The 21,803-nt window shown below is 65.9% G+C and overlaps 4 protein-coding genes across 4 annotated transcripts in view; all 4 read right to left on the bottom strand.

Annotated features, from left to right (window-relative positions):
• Positions 1-96: 96 nt before the first annotated feature.
• On the bottom strand, positions 97-5,168 carry CHLRE_03g177200v5 (uncharacterized protein). The gene is made up of 5 exons (XM_001703380.2): positions 4,669-5,168; positions 3,761-3,857; positions 3,117-3,505; positions 2,445-2,690; positions 97-2,159 (listed from the first exon to the last, which is right to left on the bottom strand). The coding sequence occupies exons 1-5, from the start codon at positions 4,999-5,001 to the stop codon at positions 1,914-1,916; spliced, it is 1,311 nt and encodes a 436-aa protein (XP_001703432.2). The 5' UTR covers positions 5,002-5,168; the 3' UTR covers positions 97-1,913.
• A 558-nt stretch (positions 5,169-5,726) lies between these two features.
• On the bottom strand, positions 5,727-9,758 carry CHLRE_03g177150v5 (uncharacterized protein). The gene is made up of 8 exons (XM_043060983.1): positions 8,702-9,758; positions 8,366-8,520; positions 7,821-7,990; positions 7,560-7,671; positions 7,338-7,390; positions 6,947-7,118; positions 6,529-6,821; positions 5,727-6,326 (listed from the first exon to the last, which is right to left on the bottom strand). Exons 1-8 carry the CDS (start codon positions 9,667-9,669, stop codon positions 6,069-6,071), a joined length of 2,181 nt encoding a protein of 726 aa, XP_042926112.1. The 5' UTR covers positions 9,670-9,758; the 3' UTR covers positions 5,727-6,068.
• A 50-nt stretch (positions 9,759-9,808) lies between these two features.
• Positions 9,809-13,988, bottom strand: CHLRE_03g177100v5 (uncharacterized protein). Its single transcript, XM_043060982.1, has 8 exons — positions 13,615-13,988; positions 13,224-13,381; positions 12,741-12,910; positions 12,059-12,170; positions 11,709-11,761; positions 11,255-11,426; positions 10,701-10,993; positions 9,809-10,410 (listed from the first exon to the last, which is right to left on the bottom strand). The coding sequence occupies exons 1-8, from the start codon at positions 13,929-13,931 to the stop codon at positions 10,159-10,161; spliced, it is 1,527 nt and encodes a 508-aa protein (XP_042926111.1). The 5' UTR covers positions 13,932-13,988; the 3' UTR covers positions 9,809-10,158.
• A 206-nt stretch (positions 13,989-14,194) lies between these two features.
• Positions 14,195-21,803, bottom strand: part of CHLRE_03g177053v5 (uncharacterized protein) — a 12,414-nt gene continuing 4,805 nt past the window's right edge. Inside the window, exons 11-26 of the mRNA XM_043060981.1 lie at positions 21,335-21,481; positions 20,850-20,980; positions 20,390-20,480; positions 19,941-20,213; positions 19,450-19,667; positions 19,087-19,159; positions 18,570-18,816; positions 18,050-18,300; positions 17,693-17,776; positions 17,251-17,406; positions 16,835-16,960; positions 16,300-16,443; positions 15,976-16,107; positions 15,651-15,791; positions 15,296-15,388; positions 14,195-14,764 (exon numbers count right to left, since the gene is read on the bottom strand). Coding sequence (XP_042926110.1) covers positions 14,648-14,764; positions 15,296-15,388; positions 15,651-15,791; positions 15,976-16,107; positions 16,300-16,443; positions 16,835-16,960; positions 17,251-17,406; positions 17,693-17,776; positions 18,050-18,300; positions 18,570-18,816; positions 19,087-19,159; positions 19,450-19,667; positions 19,941-20,213; positions 20,390-20,480; positions 20,850-20,980; positions 21,335-21,481 — 2,424 coding nt within the window. The 3' untranslated portion in view covers positions 14,195-14,647. The remainder of the gene's footprint in view (positions 14,765-15,295; positions 15,389-15,650; positions 15,792-15,975; positions 16,108-16,299; positions 16,444-16,834; positions 16,961-17,250; positions 17,407-17,692; positions 17,777-18,049; positions 18,301-18,569; positions 18,817-19,086; positions 19,160-19,449; positions 19,668-19,940; positions 20,214-20,389; positions 20,481-20,849; positions 20,981-21,334; positions 21,482-21,803) is intronic.

The raw sequence follows: 21,803 nt of genomic DNA, 5'->3' as shown, positions 1-21,803 counted from the left end.
ATTGCCATGGTGGACGGCTGCCGTAATCTGCTGCGTCCGCTGCACCGCCTTGCTGTACAGGCGGGCATCGTTGTCGGGGTGAGGGGCTGCGGTGTGGAGTGTACTTCTTAATGGTGCGGCCGGTTGCGGCCGTGGGCAGCTGAGGCCATCGCACGTACATGCACGGCCCTCGACCACCAACCACCTCTGCCACTCAGTGGCCTCGGTATGCCCGTCGTTCGGATAGCCACACGTTGCATTCCATCGCTTTTCGTGGCACTCATTCTTCCACATCATACAGTGCCCCACCCACGCACCCACCCGGCATGCACCAGTGCACCCCATCCGATCCCCCCCCAGTGATGTCCGTAGCCCCATCGCTCAACTCATGCGTTGCGCCTATGCTCTGCGCTGCTCACTTGGTATGGCTTGCTCACACTGCTGGACGCGGACGGAACGAAGACGTGGGACCGGACTGGTGGGTTGGCACGTGGCACTGACGCGTTGCACGACGACGACGATGCATGTGCACGTGGCCACGCTCCAACGCAAGTGTCAGCTACAGCACCGCAAGCGTACACCCGCGTGTCACGCCGCGTTGCCTTGACGCCATTCCTGCCCCCTCCACCAACCCCAGCAACTGCCCTGCCGTTGCGCAAGAGCGCTGAACTTGTCATTAGGTCCTTAAGCACGTGAGCACTTGAATCGAGATCTTGCCTTCTTCGAGCCACAGTTGTGCGCCCATGCAAACAGCGCACAAACCACACTCGCGCAACCCATGCGGAGCAAGGCACATTGACACACCGGAACGGCTTGGCCGTCCCCGCAGTGGGGCGGGTTCCCAGGCGAGCTCTATGTCTATTGACTGATGCCCGCTCTGCCCCGCCACCACGTCTTGGTCACGCCACGGCGCACTCGTGCACGTGAACCCCTTCCACCCTTCCACTCTCGACACCCGCAACCGGCGGCACTGCTCACACCACCGTATCGAAACGCTGTATGAAGCCGTTTGTTGCTGTGAACCAGAGAAAAAACCACATGCTCACAAAGGAACTGCGGTCAGCCTTGGCGCACCACGCACGCTACATACAGCACGAGCCGGCGAGAAAACCGCAGCAAACGCACACCTCGCAGGGTGCGGTCGGAGTGGCGCAAGGGAGCCCGCCGCCATGAGGCGCTTTGGCGCCCGCGCCTGCACTTGCACTGCGGCACACACAAACCAGTGCGACCCACGCCGTGAGATCGTGTCTGATGACCAGCCTGAAGCAATCCCTCCAAACCTACGACTCACGGCCAGGCCCAACCGAAACCAAATCCTTAGGAAAGGTCGTGGGACGAAGCACCCGCCAGTGGGGACCCGCACAGGCCTTTAAGGCCTCGCGCCCACCCGGCTGCGCCTCCAGTCCTGCACACGCGACCCTGTCGATGTCAACGTTCCTCTTTCGCGTTCCGGCCTCCCTGACCAATCAAGCGCGTGAAAGAACTCTACTCGCCCACGTAATCGCCATCCCAACCCTCCAAGCCTCCTACCTAGCCCTTCGCTTCCCACACCCGTAATATCAGGCCCCGCTCATTCGCTGCTGCCTCTCCACCACAGCGCACATCGGCCCCGCACTGGCACGGCGCGGCAATGGCCGCGCCAGACGCCAGTACAGGCTCCGCTCAAACGAGCACACACGAGGAGCACAAACAGCCGCGCAAACGCTACCGCCTCACCCCTGCATCCTCTCTCCAGCCGCGCGCGCGCGCCACTGCTGCCAGCAGCGCCGCCGCAATCAACGAACCAGACGGCCGCGCAGCCAGCGGACCGCGACAGCGGCAAGCGCCGCGGCCCCGGCCCGCCACCGCCTCAGCCGCCGGCGCACGACGGCCGACGCCGACTCCACAAGCTGGAGGCCACAGCGCTATCATCTGTGTAGCTATAATGTAGCTATTTACATGGCGGCGGCGGCGGCGCTGTTGGCGTACTTGACGGTCAGCAGTCGCCCGCGGGGGTCGGAGGGCACCGACACCTGGCTGTCCAGGGTGCGGATCGCCTTCTCGGCGTCGGTGCGGTTCTCGTAGGTGAGGAAGGCGCAGCCCTTGGACTTGCCCTGGTGGCGCAGGATGACCAGCTCCAGGATGTTGCCCAGCGGGCTGAAGATGGGCCACAGGTCCGTCTCGTTGGCCTCGAACGGCACCTGTGGAGGATGGAAGGGCGGGTGAGCGTTGCGGCAGGCGCCAGCATCATCAGCATCCCCTCAACAGCCGCTTGGCATGCAGTGGCGCGGCAGAGGCAAGCGCTGCGTGTCACGCAGCGCGCCGCGTGACAGCCCCGCGCAAGCTGGCCCCGCAGGCAAAACCCCGGGGCGCTACCCTCTCGCTCGCCTCCACCGTCGCCTCGTCACGCGCCCCGCCTTCCTCCCACAGCCCTGCACAGCCCGTGTTAGCCGTCACCCGCCAGCCCCGGCGGAGCCGCCGCTCACCTGGCCAATGAACAGCTTCCAGGCCTTGGGGCCCTCCTGTAGCCCGGGCTTGTTCATGCCCATGCCGCCGCCCATGCCCAGGCCCATCATGTTCATGCCGGCCATGAGGCCGCCGCCCATGCCGCCCATGCCACCCATGCCGCCCATGCCGCCAGCGCCCAGGACCTGCGCACCGCCCATGGCGCCTGCTCCGCCCATGGCGCCGCCGCCCATGCCCTGCTGGCCGCCTTGCCCAGGAATGCCCTGCTGTGGGTCGGATATAGGGGTTGGGGAGGAGGGCAAGGTTCGGTTCAGTGCACATGAGGGCGCAGCATGGCGTACCCGGCGCGGGATGGGTTACACACGACATGCGTGCAGCTTTATGCCCGTCGTCCGCCCATCCTGCTGTTCTGCATCGCCTCCGGGCCAACCCACATAACCACCAAACCGTAACACGACGGCCCTTCTGACCCTGCCCCACCTACCTCATCTGTTCTTCCCTTCCCTCCCTTCCCTTTCCCTCCCTCCCCTTCGTCCCCTCGCCATCCCTCGCCTTCCCCAGCACCATCCCCCTCCTCCCTCATCTTCTCCCTCATTCCCATTCCCCCTGCAACCTCCCTCCCGCTGCAACCCCCCTCCCCCCTGCAACCACCTGCAATGCCCCCCTCTGCTGACCTGCCCCCCCCTGCTGACCTGCATGCCCGCCATGCCCGCCATCATGCCCATGTTGCCGTAGCCCATGGCCGCCATGGTGCTCATGTCGTAGCCCATGGCCGCAGCCGCAGCGTAAGGGTTGTAGCCCGCAGCCGCCATGCCGGCCATGCCCATGGCGCCCGGCGCGCCCGCGCCCGTGAAGGTGCGCTTGTTGCCGCCGGGGCCGGCGGCGGCGCCGGGGAAGACGCCCGGCGGCGCGCCCTCAACGGCGCCGAAGCCGCGCTTCTGGCCGCCCATGTCCTGCACCTTGGCGTCCGCAAACTTGACGACCATGGGCGTGGTGGCGCCCTCGATCAGGGTCTGGCCGTTCAGCGACAGCATGGCCGCCTCGGCGTGCGCCCAGCGCTCGTAGGTCACAAACGCGCAGCCTGGGGTTGGGAAGAGGCGATGCCAGGGAGGTTGGGAGGTTGGGGCGGTCCGGCGACAACAGGTTACAGCTGCGCTACAAGACGGCGGCTGTCGCTGTCCGTAGATGCAGACCTGCCGGCAGCGCGAGCGTTACGGTTGGTGCCCTCAACCGCTGCGGGCCCACTTGGGCCTCCTCTCCACCATTGCGCCGTGGACGCGGCCGGTCAGCCTTCCCTCCTGCTAGCGCCCTCAAACCCATCAGCCCGTGCGCCTACCAGGGGCGTTGCCCTTGTTGAGTACGTGCACGTCCGTGATGTTGCCGAAGGGCGCGAACAGCGAGCGGATGTGCTGCTCCGTGGTGTGCTGGGGGATCTGAGGAGCAGGAACAGGCACAGGGGAGGCGGGGACGGTTCGACAAGGTGCTTAGCACACTGCCCACAACGTGCACTGCTAAGATATGGCTGTGCTCGGTGGAGTACAAGACAACTGCCGTGCTGGGCCGTCGAAGCCACGCGCACAAAGCCGCCAACGGGCGGCAGGGCACCATGAGATACCAATATATAGTGCCCATTCATGCAGTAAACTCTGATGTAGGGCCCTGGCAGTCAAGTATGCAGCTTCAGATCGGCGGGCTGCTATGGCGGGCGCGTCAGCGTTGCGGCGGAGACCCGCTGGTTGCCGCTCTCCACCGCGGCCCCTCCCCAAACCCCGGGCTGAACCCAAACATAGAGCGCCGTCGGTCTAATGAACCGTGGGTTCACAGATATGCCAGTCCCATCGTGGCACCCCTACTCCGGGCAGGTGAGGGGTTTTGGACAACACGTCGGCGTGTCCAACGAGTGGCTGTGTCGCGCACAGCAGCCCAGCACCTCCACCTGCCCGCCCCACCCGTGTCACCGTGCAGCCTACATAACTAGAAACAGCTTCCTATGTTCGTATGTAGCGTTTCATTGCTCAGCAGTGGCACTGATAGCCGGAGCTGGGCCAGGGGGCGGGCGATGGCGCGGCTTCTCGGCTGCCCACGGATTCTTGCCGGCGGTCGCGCTTCGCGCGCGTTTACAGTAACGCTCGCTCAAACGCATGCAACCCCTGACGACAATATGTGTTCGCTATGGTCATGGCTAATTTTTGCAAGGCACAAAGAGTGCAAAGATGGTCGCGCGCGCACGCAGCCGACACACACCTGGCCGACAAACAGCTTCTTGGGCGCCACGCCCATCACCGGCCCATCGCCACGCCCGCGAGGAGGGTCAGCAAACTTGACAAGCAGAGTCCGGCCACCGCCCAGGTTGGCTGTTCCATTTTCGTGCTCGATGGCAAGCTCAGCCTCCGCCCATCGGTCGTAGGTCACCATAGCGCAGCCTTTGCTGCGGCCGTCGGGACCGGTGATCAGGGCGCACTTCTTGATGGTGCCATACTTGGAGAACAGAGCAAAAATCTGGTCCTGGGTGACCTCGTGAGGCACTTGGCCCACGAACACCTTCGGCTCAGCGCAGACTGCCTCTGGCTTCTGCATTCCCATAACCATAGCTCAGCTAAGAGCAGTCTAACGTGGTGGTAGGTGGGGGCTGTGCGTGTGGAAACGGTTCGAGCCGACAAATTGAGAGGACGAGTGGAGCTTCTGGGCCCCAGTAGGCGTGGAGCTGTACCTAGTGTACACGTAGGTACCTAGTTTGCTTGAACACAGACAGGAACTATTGGAAATGCCACACGCTCGCGAGAGAACGAGGGACTCGGGACACGGACGCATGAGGCGGGGCGGCGCTCTCCCGCCAAGCGCACTCGCGCTCGACGCCGACCACAGATGTTTCACACACAAATAATTGCGAATTTGGGAGGGTCGCCTAGGTGATCGGACCACGCTTGCGTGAGGGTTACGCCTTTAAAGTTCCTGTGGAAAGGCGGGGCCTTTCTCGGCACCACAGTTGTGGTGCCACACAGGCGAGATAAAACTATACCCATAGCAACGGCTGGACGGCGCAAAATTGCTTGGGGTAACTGCAAGTTTGCAGTCTGTGGCGCTCAGCACCTGTCGCGGTACTCCCTTGGAAGCCCCTCAGTGCCTGTGTTCGCATTAGAGCCTTTAATCCACCAGCAAAGGGGAGTCCCCGAACGCAAGGTGCGTGGTCAACGCAGTGGTCAATGACGAGCGGGCTTCCATGGATCTGGCCCGCTCGGCTTGCGTAGAACTGCTGCTGCCATGCACCAGTGGGCCAAACTCAGTAATCGTAGAGCCGTCGGCAAACGATAGGGAGTAAAAGTGCGTGTCGGTGGGCAACACCCGAACGTCGAGCCACGACTGGGCCATGGGGGCTGCACGCAGCGCGTTCCCCTTGCCAACATCGCCTACTCTGTGCAGCGACTCGCTCTCGTGCTTGCATACGATGCGCCTGCGAGCATATCAATCACCGCTGTTGCGTGGGCCTCCCCTCTAGCTTGCACCATGGCTTGCACCACTGACTACCGAAGCAATCGAATGCCTCCGGGGTGCCCCGGAATGCCTTCTCTCCCAATTTTGCCCGCTAACTGTGTAGAGTGCTCTTGCTACTGGCAGACGCGCTGTGAAGCACTCTGGCGACAGCCTCACTGCCCTCCTCCACCCCCTCCTGTGCCGCCGCTTCCGCCTTCGCCCGCGGCCTCTCTGCCGCTGCCCCGGCCCTCACTACTGCCCCTTCCTTTCAGAATCTGCACCTTGTCCAGGCAGAAGAATGCGTCTCTCTCGTTCACGTTTTGCAGCTCAAAGCGGTTCAGCTGCTCGGTGGGCACCGCGCCCTGGCACTTGAACGCCGACATCGGCACGGCCACCTGGTACCAGTTGGAGGGCCGTGTCGCGACGGCGTCCTGCAATGTAAGGTCGTGAACGCCGCAGCAGGCATGCCCCAGGATGAGTACTGGTGAATGCTGGCCCAGACAGAGTAGATAAAGATGAAGCATATGCGTTGCTTAGCAGCCTTGTATGCGTGTCCTACATGGGGTACGGTATGTGCACTTCTCCACCACTTCCACGAACTCCAGCCGGCTGGTGCAGCCCACTCCCACTCACGGTGCCGTTCGGGAAGACCCCTGTGTTGAAGTAGATTTCATTGAAGCAGTAGCGCTTGCCCTCGGGCGTTTCGCTGGTGACGAACAGCTTGAGCGGCGGCAGTGCGTTGTTGGGCGTGGAGGAGGCGAAGGGATCGGAGGAATTGGAGTTGGGCCGGATCCAAAGGCTGAGGCCCGAGGCGCCCGCGAACGGCTGGTAGCCGGGTGTGGTGCCGCAGGCGCGGCAGCGGAAGGCCAGCCCACCACCCGGAGACAGCTGCACGCAGGTGCCATCTTGCCCGTCCAGACCCCCCCCTGTGCCAGCAGGCGTGAAGGCACGCGGTTGGGATAGACCAGCCAAACGGGCCCAAAGACATCGGCACTACACATCTGCGGCCCTAGCTACCTGCGGGTGACAAGCCCTCCCAGCACCCACGCACCCGGCACCAGCAGGCGGTGGTACCCGCTGCTGTACGGCCACCAGTTCCAGCCCGGCCGAATGCCGCCGTCGTACACGGTGGTGCTGACGTAGCCGGGCGCGGGCGGCAGCGGCAGCGGCGCCCCCGAGTCGCAGTCCACGGGCCGGTAGTCCACACCCATCACGCCGTACACCTGGAGCGGACGACAGGAGCGGGCAGGAGGCAGTAGCAGAGGGCAGAGCGCGGGCACAGGGCGGGGTGGGACAGGACAGGACAGGACGGGTGGGGGAGGGGCGGATGATGACAACTTGACAAGTTACAACTGTGCTAGGGCAATACCACATACACAGCATCCCACTGCCCAAAGCTCCCGCGATGAAACCCCGGCTGCACACTACGTATATGAACCCACCGGGTGTGCCAGGTCCTCGAATGCGAAGTAGGACAGGTCGAAGTGGTTCTGGCCTGTCAGGTAGGGGCAATGAGCGGGACCGCTCGGGGAACACGAGCGCTGTGGTGAGCCGCCAGCATCCCGACGACTGGCCGAGTGCGTGGAGGCAATCGATCCTAGCTGGCTGCAGCATGTGCCGCACTGCTGTTTACTTGGCATTACTGGCACGTCATCTCCGCTCACCTCCGCAGCACCACTCCTGCCGCCGCACCTCGCCGCCTGCTTTCACTCCCGGCGCGCCGTCAGGGAGGACTTGGCGGCAGGGGCACGCGTCCGCTATCCGCACGGTCACAACCTGCGGCGGCAAGCAGCGCAGCGGACGATCGGAGGCGGCAGCCATGCGTCCACCAATGCAACCGGCGGCACTGCAGCACGGCAGAATGGGTAAGTAACCAAGTGGCGCACTTATTCCTGCCGTCCCGCACCCTGTTAAGTTGCACCCACCTTGTTTGTGTCCCAGCACTTGACCACCTGCAGCCCCTGGCCCTCCCCCGGGTTGCCGGGCCAGGTGCGGTTGCGTGTGTCGCGCACAACCTTGATGGCGGGCAGGTAGGTCCGCCCGGGGTCCCCTCCGAAATACCCATTCTCAATGTGCACATAGGCAGTGGAGTTCTCTGCATCCGGGATGGCAATGCACAGGACAAACTGGGCTTTAGGCAGCGCGTGAATGCCCCGGCTGCTGCTGGCACCGACGTTGCCTCAATCCCGTACCTCGCTCTCAAGCACCACCGCTCTCTCCTCTCCTTCATGCCTGCCCCGCGTTTCGGCTGCGTCCAGCGAGCTCTCGTCACATGACCTTCTGGACTCTGGCTTTCCCGTTGCCACCCAAGGATCAGCCTCACAGATTACAACACGCCACAGGGTTACAAAAGTTCGCTCCTCCACTGCTGCATGCGGTCCGCCAACCCCCCGTCACGCGTGTCACCGCACGCCCACACGCCGCCCACGTGCCCAGCAGGACCCACCCATGCACCCCCTTCCGCCCGCACCTGCCACGGCCCCATCGACGCACTTGATCTGGTAGCAGCGCCCGCACGAGCCCGGGTAGTCATAGTTGGCGTCCGCGGAGGCGGCGTAACCCTCCCTCGCGAACGGCAGGGTGCCATCGCTGTTGGTGTAGCCGCACTCGCCGTGCGACAGAATCCTGAGAGGTACGAGGTGTGAGGTGTGAGGCAGGTGTGAGCGCGGGGCAGTCATGGAGTCACGGTGTGCTGCGCCCAAGGCGAGATGCACGTGGAGCGCCATGGAGTTGTCTACAGGAGGTCACTGCCTAGCTAGCGACGCAAGTAAATGCCCCTGCCCGCCCTCGCCACCCGCCGCCTCACCCGAAGCTGCCCTCCCCGCGGGCCGGGTCGTAGGCCGCCGACAAGAAGTCAGGTCCGCCGTAGTAGGTGGTGCGGCCGCGCAGCCAGCCGGGGGAGGGGCCGGCGGGCGTGAACGAGCCAACAGGGGAAGCCCGCGTCACTCCCGCAGCGCTGTTGCCGGCACCGGGCGAGGCGGTGGACGGTGGTGGCGTTGAAGCAGACGGAGAAGTAGATGGAGAAGAAGAGGGCGAGGGCGAGGGCGAGGGAGAAGGAGAAGGAGAGGGCGAGGGGGAGGGCGAGGGAGACGAAGAGGGCGAGGGGGAGGGCGAGGGAGACGAAGAGGGAGGCGGAGGAGAGGGCGAAGGGGAGGGCGACGGTGGCGGAGGCCGCGGAGGGGCAGGCGTTGGCGGCGGCGCGGTCACTGCCGTGCCCACCTCACCGCCACCAGCACGGCCATCACCACCGCCACCAGCACGGCCATCACCACCGCCACCCCCACCGCCACTACTTCCACTGGTCCGTGTGACGGACACCGCCGGCGAGCGCGCCGGCATGGGTCCACCCGCTGCCCCAGCAGCAGACACCTGCTGCAGCTGACGCGGCGCAGCGGCGGCGGGTCGCACCGGCCGCAGTTCCTCCGGCTGCTGCTGCGGTGTGGCCGCAGTTCCACCGGCAGCTGCTGCTGGCAGCTGCGGCGGCTCCATCTGCAGGGCCGCCCCAGCAGTAATGGGAGCCCACATGCCGCTGGCGACCACGGAGGCGTCCATAATGCCGCCGATCTGCGCGACGGCGGCGTTGATCTCGCGCATTACCTCCGACAGCCGTGGTTGCGCGGTGGCCGGCGGCACGCGGCAGAAGCAGCAGCAGCAGACCGCCAGCAGCACCAGTCGCAGCAGGATGCCGCCGCCGCCAGCACCACCGGGCCCCACTGGACAAGCGCCGCGGGCCCGCCGCCCCGGACCCTCGGCGGCTCTCCCACACGCCGCCATTGGGTGACAGGTAGGCCCGGACGCTGCAATGCTGTTGCTGTTGCTCGGTCGCTTCGTTTGGGTGCTACCCGTCTACGCCGCGCCGAAGCCCGGGTCGCGATCTAATCGCGGCACCAAAGAAGGGTGGTCAAAGAACAACGCGCAAGCTGTGTTACAACAATGGTCCTTTGCATTTGTTATGATTGGACTCGCAAAACATATGTAGGCCCCAAGCTGGCTAGCCCTACCGAGGTGCACGGGCCGATGCCCGACCGGCGGCCGCAGCTGTCACAAGCAGCCGGTGCCGGTGCTGCAGCCCGTCGGTCGCCACACGCCCAACAACTAACAACAACAACACCGTCAGTCCACGCCCACCAACGTCCCGCATGCATTCTTGCCATGCACATGCATCTTTCAGTCTTTTAATATGCGTGCCGCCATGCGCACCGTATAGTATGTAACTGCACTTCACATGGCTGGCTGCTTGATGGACTCATCAGCTACCGCTCCTCAGCTCCCGGTGGCGTTGCTGCTTCTGCCTCCGCCTCCGCCTCCGCCTCCACCTCCACCTCCTGAACCGGCGGCGGTGATGGCCACCTTGTCCAGGCAGAAGAAGGCGTCCCGCTCCGCCACGTTCTGCAGGTCGAAGCGGTTCAGCTGCTCGGTGGCCACGGCGCCCTCGCACTTGAACGCCGACAGCGGCACACTCATCTGGTACCAGGTGTTGTTGGAGCCCGGTACTGGCCGCGTGGCGGCGGGCGACTGCGGGCAGGGGGCAGGGGGCAGAGAGCAGAAAGGAGGTCGAGGCACTGAGGCACTGAGGCAGGTTAGGTCGGCCCGGGGCAGACGTAAACCGGGCCACGACGCGCCTCGCATCTCCCGTTCCACAACAACGCCAAACACCCGCCGCCAGCGGCCCGCAGCCCCGGTGCCCTGGCCCCAGATTGCATCGATTACAAGAGGGACGTGGAAAACTATCACTCTGCTCTGGACCCCAGCGATCAGTGGCTATCATCACGCCCCGTCATTTCACGCCCCGTCACTTCCCGCACCGTGCTGTTGAAGTAGACCTCGTTGAAGCAGTAGCGGATGGTGCCGTTGGCGTTGGGTGCGTCGCGGTCGTCACTGGTGACGAACAGCTTGAGCGGCGGTAGCGTGTTGTTGGGCGTGGAGGAGGCGAAGGGGTCGGAGGAGTTGGAGTTGGGCCGGATCCACAGGCTAAGGCCCGAGGCGCCCGCGAACGGCTGGTAGCCGGGTGTGATGCCGCAGGCGCGGCAGCGAAAGGTGAGGCCGCCGCCCGGGGACAGCTGCACACAGGTGGCGGAGTCGTTGCTCAGACCCGCGCCTGCGTGCGAGGGAAGGAAGGAGTCAAGAGAGGCAGAGGGCCCGCGAGGGTCCAGGTGCTCTGTGTGCTGCTGCGCATAGCGGCTGGGGTTTGGGGGTGGTCTGGAGGGTCGGGAGGGTCCGTGCCTGGCACCAGGTCCCAAACACATGCGGTGTGAAGCTCACGCCCCCCACGCCACCCACACACGCCACCCATGCCCGCGTTCACTCTCCACTGCCCCCAACGCCCGCCGCCATACACACACACGCACACGCCACGCACCCGGCACTGCCAGGTCCGCGGACCCGGCGGAGTAGGTGTACCAGCCCCAGCCCGGCCGAATGCCGCCGTCGTACACGGTGGTGCTGACGTAGCCGGGCGCGGGCGGCAGCGGCAGCGGCGCCCCCGAGTCGCAGTCCACGGGCCGGTAGTCCACACCCATCACGCCGTACACCTGGAGCGGACAGGCAGCAGCGGGCAGTAGCAGCGGGCAGCAGCGGGCAGTAGCAGCGGGCAGTAGCAGCGGGCAGAGGGCGCGCGGGGCGGGGTGGGACAGGACAGGACAGGACGGGTGGGGAAGGGGCGGTGTGTGTCGCGGTAATAGCCGTTCATGTGGAAAGTGGAGTGATGATGACAAATTACTACAGTGGGGGCCTTACCACATACGTACACAGCATCCCACTGCCCAAAGCTCCCGCGATGAAACCCCGGCTGCACACTACGTATATGAACCCACCGGGTGTGCCAGGTCCTCGAATGCGAAGTAGGACAGGTCGAAGTGGTTCTGGCCTGCCGCATAGGGGCAATGCGCGGGCGCGTGTGTGTGGGCGCCGCGGGTGCCGAGCCACGAGCACCGTATCAAGCGGCGGGATGGTCACGGGGCACGCACGGTGCTTGGCGCGTGATGTCTGATGCTCAACTAAGCAGCAGGGTGAGAAGGGTTGCTGACAAGAGTTGCCGGCACCGTTTCCCGGGTGCCCACGCCCCAACAGAGCTTTGCCCCCATGCCCCCTTTTGCCACCAAGCGACCCCGCGACCCCGCGACCCCGCCGCCCTCGTGACCCTCCGGCGGCACGGCGGGCTCACCTCCGCAGCACCACTCCTGCCGCCGCACCTCGCCGCCCTTGGCCACCCCGGGTGCACCCTCCTTGAGCACTTGGCGGCAGGGGCAGGAGTCGATGATGCGCACAGTGATCACCTGCATGTGTCATGTGTGTTTGCGCGCGCGCGTGTGTGTGTGTGTGTGTGTGTGCGTGTGTGCGCGTGTGTGTGCGTGTGTGTGCGCGCGCGCGTGTGTGTGTGTGTGTGTGCGTGTGCACGTGTGTGTGCGCGCGCGTGCGTGTGTGTGCGTGTGCGTTTGCGTGCGTGCGAGAGAGACCGAGAAGGAGGCAGAGAACGCTAGCGAGGGAGAGCGGGGTTGCGTGGGGGACTGTGATCACCAGCGGCGTCAGCAGGAGGAGTGTGCGCCGGCAGTGTTAGTTTGGCTCTATGGCGCTACGGGCATCCAGCGCCCGGCACCGTGTGGCCTGTTCTGCTTGGGTGGGCGCCGCGCCACCCGCGGGGCTATGCGGCTGGCTGCATAGGGATTGCTGGCTGCTGACTTGCTTTATGCTCCTTTACCTGCTAATGGCTGTGCGCATTCCGGACGCCGCTCATCCCCTTGCACAGCCTGTCACCCGCGCACCCACCCACCCACCCACCCACCCACCCACCCACCCACCCACCCACCCACCCACCCACCCACCCACCCACCCACCCACCCACCCACCTTGTTTGTGTCCCAGCACTTGACAACCTGCAGACCCTGGCCCTCCCCCGGATTGCCGGGCCAGGTGCGGTTGCGTGTGTCGCGCACCACCTTGATGGCGGGCAGGTAGGGCCGGAAGCGGTCGCCGTCGTAGGTACCGTTGGTGATGCGCACATAGGAGGTGGAGTTGGCTGTGGGGCGAGTGCGGGTGCGCGGGGGTGTGGGTATGCAGGTGCGGGTGCGGGTGCGGGAAGAACAAGTGGGATTGTGGCGAGCGGCGAGCGGCACGAACCGAGCAGCATGCCACGGCCTTCGCCGTTAGAACCAGAAAATCTGTTTGCATTCCGCAAGACACGCTGGCCCGCACGCACGCCCCTTGCGGCCTGGCCTCCTTCCCCTCCCTCCACCGCTGCCCTCCCACCCCAACCACCCCACGCCCACATGCCCCCACACGCCGCCCACGCGCCCAGCAGAACCCACCCATGCACCCCCTTCCGCCCGCACCTGCCACGGCCCCGTCGACGCACTTGACCTGGTAGCAGCGCCCGCAGGAGCCCGGGTAGTCGTAGTCGGCGTCGGCGGAGGCGGCCACGGCGTCGCGCGGGAAGGGCAGGGTGCCGCCCGGCGTGTTGGTGTAGCCGCAGGAGCCGAAGGTCAGGATGCTGCGAGTGGGTGGGGGAGGATGGGGCGGGGAGGCAGGGGCGGGGGTCACGGGTTTGCGTGCTAGGAAACGGTAATGACGTGGTTTCGATAGTGCAACTGCCTCTCCACACATGCACACACACACACACACACATGCACACACAAACAGGCACACAATCCACAATGCACGACCCAGCGCGTACGCTCCCCTAATGCCCCGCGCCCAAACCTCTCCGCGCACTCGCCGCCTCACCCGAAGCTGCCCTCCCCTCGGGCGGGGTCGTAGGCCGCCGACAAGAAGTCGGGTCCGCCGTAGTAGGTGGTGCGGCCGCGCAGCCAGCCGGGAGGGGGGCCGGCGGGCGTGAACGAGCCAACAGGGGAAGCAGCAGCAGCAGCAGTAGTGTTGAGCTGTGACACGAGCTGATCCAGGGGGTCAGAGGGCTGTGCGGCCACCCAGCCGGGGCACAACACCACCGCCGCCGCCGCCAGTAGCAGCAGCCGCGGCAGCTGCGCCGCCGCCGCTCCAGCCGCCGGCACGCCGCGCCTGCGGGAGCTTGCCAGTGCAGTCATTGCGACAGAAGTGAACCTAGTTGATAATAAGGAAGAGAATGCCCGTCCGCTTGATGTGACAGAGTTGGCGGCGCTCACCGGGCTGGGAGATCCAAGTGGGCTTCTGGCTGATCCGTCCACGCCTCGCTCCACGGGCACGTGCCGAGACCCGTGGGGCGCTCCCGGCACGCCGCCACAGCCCCCGCCCGCATTGCCCTCCCCAGTGTTTGCCCGCCTGGCCCCCGCACACGGTAAGAGCGCACCTTGCGGGCCATTGCCCAACACGACAAAGCGATTTACATCACATCACGCGAGCAGCGACAGCACACCGCAACCGAGGTTTGACACACGGTAGTGCAAGTTTGTTTTGTCCGGCGACGTTACTGGGCTATGCCATTTGCCGTGGCCCCACAGCTCCTGCTTCACGCATCTCCTCCAGCTCCAACTCCCGCCCCCCGATGCGTTCCCACACACACGCACACGCCTCTCCAGTCCCACTGCCGCAGCTACCCGCTCCCGCTCCTGCTCCTCCCATTCCATCGCCGCCCGCTCCCCCTGCTCCTGCACAGCCCTCCCCCAGCACGCGCACACACCCCTCCCATCTCCTCCTCCTCAACCCATGCCACAGCAATAAAACACACCACCTCACACTCCCTTGTGGCCCTCCTCCTCCTCCTCCTCCTCCCTTCCGCCTCCTCCCTCCCTTCCCAACCTCCTCCTCCTCTGCCCCCTCCCCCTCACGCCGTGTCCATGGCCTCTCCGGCGCCCGCCTCCGCCTCCAGCCTCTCGCGCTGTATGGCGGCGTACTTGTCCTTGAGGCCGGGGCTGGCCAGCACTACCTTGCGCAGGAAGCCCTGGAGCGGGTAGGTGTGAGGGTGGGAGTGGCGGTTTGGTAGGGTTGCGTTCATGATTAACGAGCGAAGAATCTGAGTTGTAGCCACCGTGGTTCAGCACAGTCGGCACAATGGGGGTTTCATTCATGGTTATCATGGTAGACGGTCGGCAATGGGGATGGTGGGCAGGGAGCGGGGGCGTGAGTGGGGAGGTAGGGAAGCCAGAAGGCACGAATCAGTGTGGCAGGCAAGGGCGCCGGGGGCACAGCCAAGGCGCACGAGCGCATGCAGCCACCTCCGAGATGCAGCATCAGAGCGCATCCCGCAGCCACCTCCTGCGCGCACATCCCCCCCCCCACACACACACGCACGCATGCCTGCCTGCCTATCCCTGTGCTCTCTCTAACCCAACGGAGACAGGGCGGTGCGGGTGGCCCGGGCGGCAGATACGGCAGGTGTCCGGCGGGCGCACGTGTCGACACACGCCCACACACACGCACACACACACACACACACACGCCCACACACACACACATACACACACCCGCACACCTGGAACGCGGCGTTGCCGTCGGCGCCCGGCACGTGCGCCAGGGCGTCCACACAGCGCAGGCAGGAGCGCAGCATGTCCTCGTGCCGGTCGATCTGGGGGGCGGGGAGGGTGGGTGGGGAGGGAGGGGAGGGAGGTGGGGTTGCAAGGTTGGCAAGCATTGGGAAAGGGACAGGTGGGAGGGCAGGGGCTGCGCGCGATTCGTGCGGGGTGAGAGACGGACAGCAGGGCCCGTGCGAGGCCGGCCACCCACCACCCACCGAACCCCACTACCATCCACCACCAACCACCGAACCCCACACCACCCGCCACCACCACCGCCCACCCGCCTCCAACCGCCCCCGCCTGCCTCCCCACCTCCTGCTTGACTGCGTCGCTCTTGAGGCGGGTGGTGAGCGTCTTCTGCAGCGGCGCCACCAGCCGCTCCGCCGCCGCCAGCACAGCGCCGGGGTCCGTGGCGGCCAGCTTGGACAGCAGCGTGTGGCAGGGCGCCTTGACCTGGGGGAGGGAGGCGACACACGTGTGTGGGTAAAATGTGTGTGCAAAGTGGGTGCGTGTGTGTGGGTTGGTGTGTAAAATGTGGGAGGGGAGGTGTGTGTGCTGGAAAATGCCACCCACCCACCCAATCTCACCCACCCACCCAATCCCACCCACCCTACCCCCCACCCCACCCCCGCCTCACGTCTGCGTGGTCCCCCAGCCCGCTCTCCAGCGCTGCCAGGAAGGCCTCCGGCTGCAGCCTGTCGCGGCAGCAGTCGTGCAGGATGTCCAGGCACTCGAACGCGGCCTTGCGCAGCTCCAGGCCGTCGTCGATCTGGGGGGGCGGGTGGGTAGGCGGGGCGGGAGGGGGTTGAGTAGCAGAGAGAGGAAACACACGCTGTGTACGCGATGCGATGTGTGAGAGTGAGGGCGTTAAAAGTGTGTGTATGGGGCCAGTCAGACACATGTGTCACGGCGCAGGGGTCACCTATCCACCCCCCACCCTCCCACCAGCCCCACCACCCACCCTGTGCTTGAAGGGGCCCAGGTCCACCACGCGAATGAGGTCCTCGCGCACCGCCGTCTGGGCGTACAGCAGCGGCAGCAGCGCCGGCAGCCCGCCCGACACCAGGCCGGGCTTGGCGTGCGCGCAGCCCGACAGGGCAACAACCTGGGACAGGTTACATTCATGATTAGAAAAAGAAGAATAAGAAGAGGAATAAGAAGAAGCAAAGTTGTGGCCAGGCAGGGGGAAAATTTGTGTGGGGGTGTTGTTGAGGGTATGGTGCTTCTTTTCCGGGGGTGCCGATGTTGGTGTTGTTCTGCCTATGCCAAACGCCCAGGCAACCATCACGCCCTCCCCCACCCCATCGCCCTGGACTTCATGGACATCGGCAACAACGCGCCTGCTACACTACTGTTCCTGGCTACGCCTCCACTTCTTATAATTTCATGAATGCAACCCCCCTCCCCCTCCCCCTCCCCCCTCCAACCTCCCCTCCACTCCCCACCTCTCCCCAGCTCCTCCCTCTCTCCCCTCCCCCCCCCTCCTGTCCTCTCACCGCGGCCCGGCGCACGTGTCTGTCGCCGTCTCCCATGAGGCGCAGGAAGTCCAGCAGCACCGGCCCCAGCGCGCCGTCCACTGGGTGCGGCCGGTCCACCACCGCGTACTTGACTGCAGACACAACCTGCACAGGCAGGCGGGCAGGGTGGGGGGCGTTACACTCCTGATTAGTTGAAATGGAACACACAAGGCATTAGGGGGCGCAGGAGGGGCGCAGCTGCTTAGGGGCGCAAGGGTAGCACCTGTTCTTCCAACCTGCCAGCCGCAACCCGCGGCCCACCGCTCCTCATCCTCCATTCGCCATCGCGCACTCCTCACCCCGACAACGCCCCCCCCAATCCCCTAAACCCCAGTTTGGGCTGGTATTTACAACCCCTTCCCTCCGCTCCCCCCCTCTCCCCCAGCCCCCCTCACCACGGCCCGCATGTTGGCGCTGGGCGCCTGTGTGCGCTCCAGCAGTGCCGGCAGCACCTTGCCCGGGTGCAGCAGCGCCAGCCGCCCGCAGCACTCCGCCACCACAGCCCGGCACTCCTCCTCAGCCTCAGCAGCGCCCAGCAGCAGGGCCAGCACCTGCATGAGGGGGAGGGCGGGGTTGTGGGGGTGCGTGTGTGTGGTTGTGCGTGTGTGTGTGTATGTGTGTGTGTATGTGTGTTGGACAGCACAAGCAAACAGCGCGCGTGTGTGTGAGCGCGTGTGTGTGTTTGGGTGTGCGGACGTGGACGCGTGCAATGCGAGGAGGCGATGTGGGTCAGGCAAAAAGCCAGCGACCTCCCGCTCCTTTCACACACGCCCCTCCTTACACCCAACCCCCCACCCACCCACCCACCCACCCACCCCCGCCCCCACCCCCACCCACCTGGTCCGCCACCTCCGGCCCCAGCTCTGCGGCCTTGGCGGCGTTGCCGGGGGCCGCCAGTGTGGTGATCACGTCGTTCAGAGCCTGGCGGGTTACAACCATAATTGATTTGCGGGGAGGGTGGCGCGAGGAGTGAGAGGGCATGGCAGTATGGAGGGTGTTGCGGTGGGAGCTCCACGTCACCCCCACCCCCGCTGTTGCGCCATCGCAGCATCGCACCTGAACCACCATCCCCCTCCCCCTTCACCTCCTCCCCACCCTCCTCCCACCCGCCTCCCACCCTCCTCCTCCCCCCCCCCCGACCTCCCCCCCACCTCCACCCTCCTCCCACCCTCCTCCTCCCTCCCCAGCACCCACCTGAAGCAGCAGGTACTGCTGCTTGGGCGCCGCCGCCGCGCCGCCGATCTGGCCCAGCAGCCCCGGCATGAAGTGGCACAGGTTGCCACGTGTGACGCCGCCCAGCGCGTGACTGGCGGCGGCGCGGACCTCCTCGGGCGAGGCGGGCGCCGCCAGTGCGGCGGCGGCGGCGGCGGCCACTGCGGGCAGGGTGGACAGATCGGAGCGGCCGCCGATCTCGCCCAGGCACAGCAGCGCCAGCCGCTGGGAGCCTGGGGAGGTGGAGTGGGTGGTGGCGGGGTGGTGGTGGGGAGTTGCGTTGATGAAGTTTCGTAAGGAGAAGTGGAGGGGAGGGGTTGTGAGGGTGAAGGGAGTGGAGGGGTGCGGGTGCTCCGACCCTGCACCCTGACCCTTGCAGCCACACCCCCAAAGCTACAGCCTACGCGCTCACACACACACACACACACCTACATGCACACCCCCTCCCACACACATCCGTCTGGACGAGCTTTCGCTTCGTATGTTAAGCACACGCACGCACCCGGGTCCTTGGCGCTGTTGACAGTGGCCAGCAGCATCTCCACAGTCGCCGCCACCTTGGAGCCGCCAGAGCCGGCGGCGGCGGCGGCGGCGGCGGCGGGCGCGGTGGCCAGCGCCGCCACGCATCGTGCCACGCTGTGCTGCGCCTGCTTGCTGGCGCTGCCGGCGGCGGCGGCGGCGCCGGTGGCGGCGGCGGCGGCCTCGGCGCGGCCGGCCTCCAGCAGCAGCGCCAGCAGCTGGTCGGAGGACTGAGGGGGGGCAGGCGGGGTACATTCATGATAAGTTAAGGAATGGTGGACAATCTTGCGGCACAGCAATCGACAGCAAGACGTCGTGGGGTGAGGTGGGTGGGAGGTACGACTACCGTGGTGAGGAGGTGGTGTAGACCGCAGCCCAGAGCAAAGCTCACAGCCCCCCCCCCCACACACACACGTGCCGCCCTGTCTTTGCGCTATGCTTCCTTGTGCTTTTCTTAACACGGTCCGCCCACACGCTCGCGCTCACGCCCCCTTCCTCACCTGGCCGCTGGCCGCCGCCAGTGCCGCGAAGAAGGACTCCAACACCTCCAGAGCCCCGCCCTGCAGCAGCGGGCTGTGGGGTGGAGGGCAAGGAATGGGGGCGGGAGGGATGGTGAGGAAGGGAAGGCACAGCGGTAGCCGGGCACAGTGGTAGAGAAGGCACGTCTTTACCGATGTGGGGAGGTGCAGGAGGAGAACGGAGGGAGGAAGCAGAGGGCCGCAAGGCAGGAGCACGGAAACCCTGCACCCTGTTCTTCCCAGCGTCCTCGGGTCTTTTGGTTTCTTCATCGGCAATGGCGAAAACACCCCCCAAACCCCCCACATCCCACGTCCCCCACACGCTCCACGCCCCGCGGCACCTACCTGCGCACCAGCCCCAGCGCCGGCGCGCGCGCTTTGTCCGCCACCGCCGCCGCCGCCGCGCCGCCCGCCGCCCCCGGCATCGCCATGAGGCCCACCAGGAAGCGCAGCGCCAGCGCCGCCAGCGCCACGTCAGCGTCGGTGACCAGCGCCGCCGCCGCCTCCACCGCCGCAGGCAGCACGGCGCCGTCAAAGGCGGGCGGGTAGCGCGAGGCCAGGGCCTGTGTGTGTGGAGGTAGGTATGTGTGTATGTGTGTATGTGTGTGTGTGTTGTGTGTGTGTGTGTGTAGGTGTAGGTGTGTGTGTCAGCTGTTCGGGGGGTGCTGAGTATTCTTTGGGTCAAATGTGGAGTGGGTTGTGGGCTGTGGAGTGTAGTGCTGTGCGCTGCGAGCCAGCCCCAAGGTCCCCCTCAACTGCCTGCTCACCTCCTTTCATCCCCCCTCCTACCCCCTCCTACCCCCTCCCCCTCCTGCCTCCTCCTCCCCGCCCCTCACCTCCAGCGCCACCAGCGACGCCTGCCGCAGCAGCCGGTTGGCCTTGCGCAGGAAGGACGTCAGCTCGCCCGCCACACCGCCGCCCTCACCACCACCACCCCCACCCCCTCCTGCTCCGGCTCCTCCTGCGCCTGCTCCGGCCCCTCCCGCGGTTGCCAGCAGCTCGCCCGGCACCAGCGGCGACTGTGCCAGGGTGGTGATGGCCTTGACGGCGGTGAGGCGCGTGATCTCATTGCGCAGCCGCTCCAGCAGCACACGCAGCACACCCGGCAGCTGGGGGGGGAGGGGAAGAGGGATGGGTGGGTGGGTGGGGGCAAGAGGGAGGTGGGGTTGCAAGCATGATAAACAAGGAAGAAGCGAAGTCGGAGCTAGGCACAGTGGTGCCCTCCCCTCCTCCCCCACCCTCCATCCAACCCCTCCCGCCCACACACACACGAACACACGCACACCTCGGCTGTGAGGCAGTCTCCCAGGCGCGCCGCCGCCGCCGCCATTGCACTGATGGCGCAGTCCTTCACCTCCTGGTCCTGGTCCGTGGCGCTGTGTGGGGTGTGGGTGTGGTGGGGTGGGCAGGGTAGGGTGGGCGGTGGGGTGGGTTAAACTAATAAGCAAACTGCGGGGCGGACTACGGGAATGGGGTAAACTACGTAGGCGACTTGGTAAGGCAGAGAGTCAACGGGGAGGGAGCCGGAGGAGTTCCAAGCATGCCTAGCTAAGCACAGGCGGAAACACCGCAAATACTCACGGCCCCTCTCCTCCCCCGCCCTCTCTCCCCCATAATCCCCTCTCGTCCTCCCCCCTCCCCCGTGCCCCTCCCCCCTCCCCCATCCCCCACTTCCTTAACTAGTCATGAATGTAATCCCCCCACCGCTCCTCCCCCCTCTCCCCCTCCTCCCCCTTCCCCCCCACCTGAGCCGCGTCATGACCGCCGCATACAGCTGCTGCACCTGCGGCTGCAGCGCCGGCGGCACCGGGGCGGCGGCGTCGGGGCGCAGCACCTCCACCAGCGCCTCGCAGCAGCGCAGAGCCTCCGCCGCAACCTGGTAACCGTGTGTGGGGGGAGGCAGGCGTTCATGTGGGGAGAACGGGGTGACTAGATAAGGGGAGGAGGAGGAGGGAGGGCGGGATGAAGGCGTGGGGATGGGCTGCCCCATGCCAGAACCGGCCCAGCTCCCGACGTCGTGTCGCTGCTGTGACCGGTCTTGAACCCACCCTCTCCCTCTCCTCTCCCCCCCTCGCATATGCGGCTGCAGTTTCTCCATGCAGCGCGACTGTTTCCTTACGGGATTGGTTCAAACTTAAATCCCCCCTTCACTCCTTTGATTAATCATGAATGTAACCCCCCCCGCACACACACACACACACACACACACACACACACACAACACACGCACCTTGTAGTACCTCTCCGCCACGCACGTGAACACGCCGCCGCCCAGCGCCTGCGCGTGCGGCTGGAACAGGGCGGGCGGCGCGGCGGCCAGCAGCAGGCGCAGGAAGGCCAGCGCCTCGATCTTCAGACCCGTGTTGCCAGACTTGTCCTGGGAGTGGGGTGGGGCAGGGGGCAGAGGGGGTCCTGGGTTTTGGAGGTTGCAAGGGGGTTGGAAATGCGGTACAGGATGCGCTGAAGACTGTAGATCGGGTTTGGGGTGGGGTCGCGGATTGAGGCTTGCGAGGTAGAAGCGGCGCTCACGCCGCAGACATGGAGGAAGGGAAGCGGAATGTGTGTGAGTGCAGCCCCAATAGCACTGCAAGCCGTAGCCGGGCGCCGTGCTCCCGCCCTTGTGGCACACGCCCTTGCCTTGAGTTCCCGTTCCGCCCCTCGCCTCCCCTCCCCTCCCCTCGCCTCCCCACCCCTCCCCT

Source organism: Chlamydomonas reinhardtii, chromosome 3 (genome assembly GCF_000002595.2).
Source record: "Chlamydomonas reinhardtii strain CC-503 cw92 mt+ chromosome 3, whole genome shotgun sequence".
In the NCBI taxonomy this organism is placed as follows: domain Eukaryota; kingdom Viridiplantae; phylum Chlorophyta; class Chlorophyceae; order Chlamydomonadales; family Chlamydomonadaceae; genus Chlamydomonas; species Chlamydomonas reinhardtii.
This window is presented reverse-complemented; position numbering and strand designations above follow the sequence as displayed.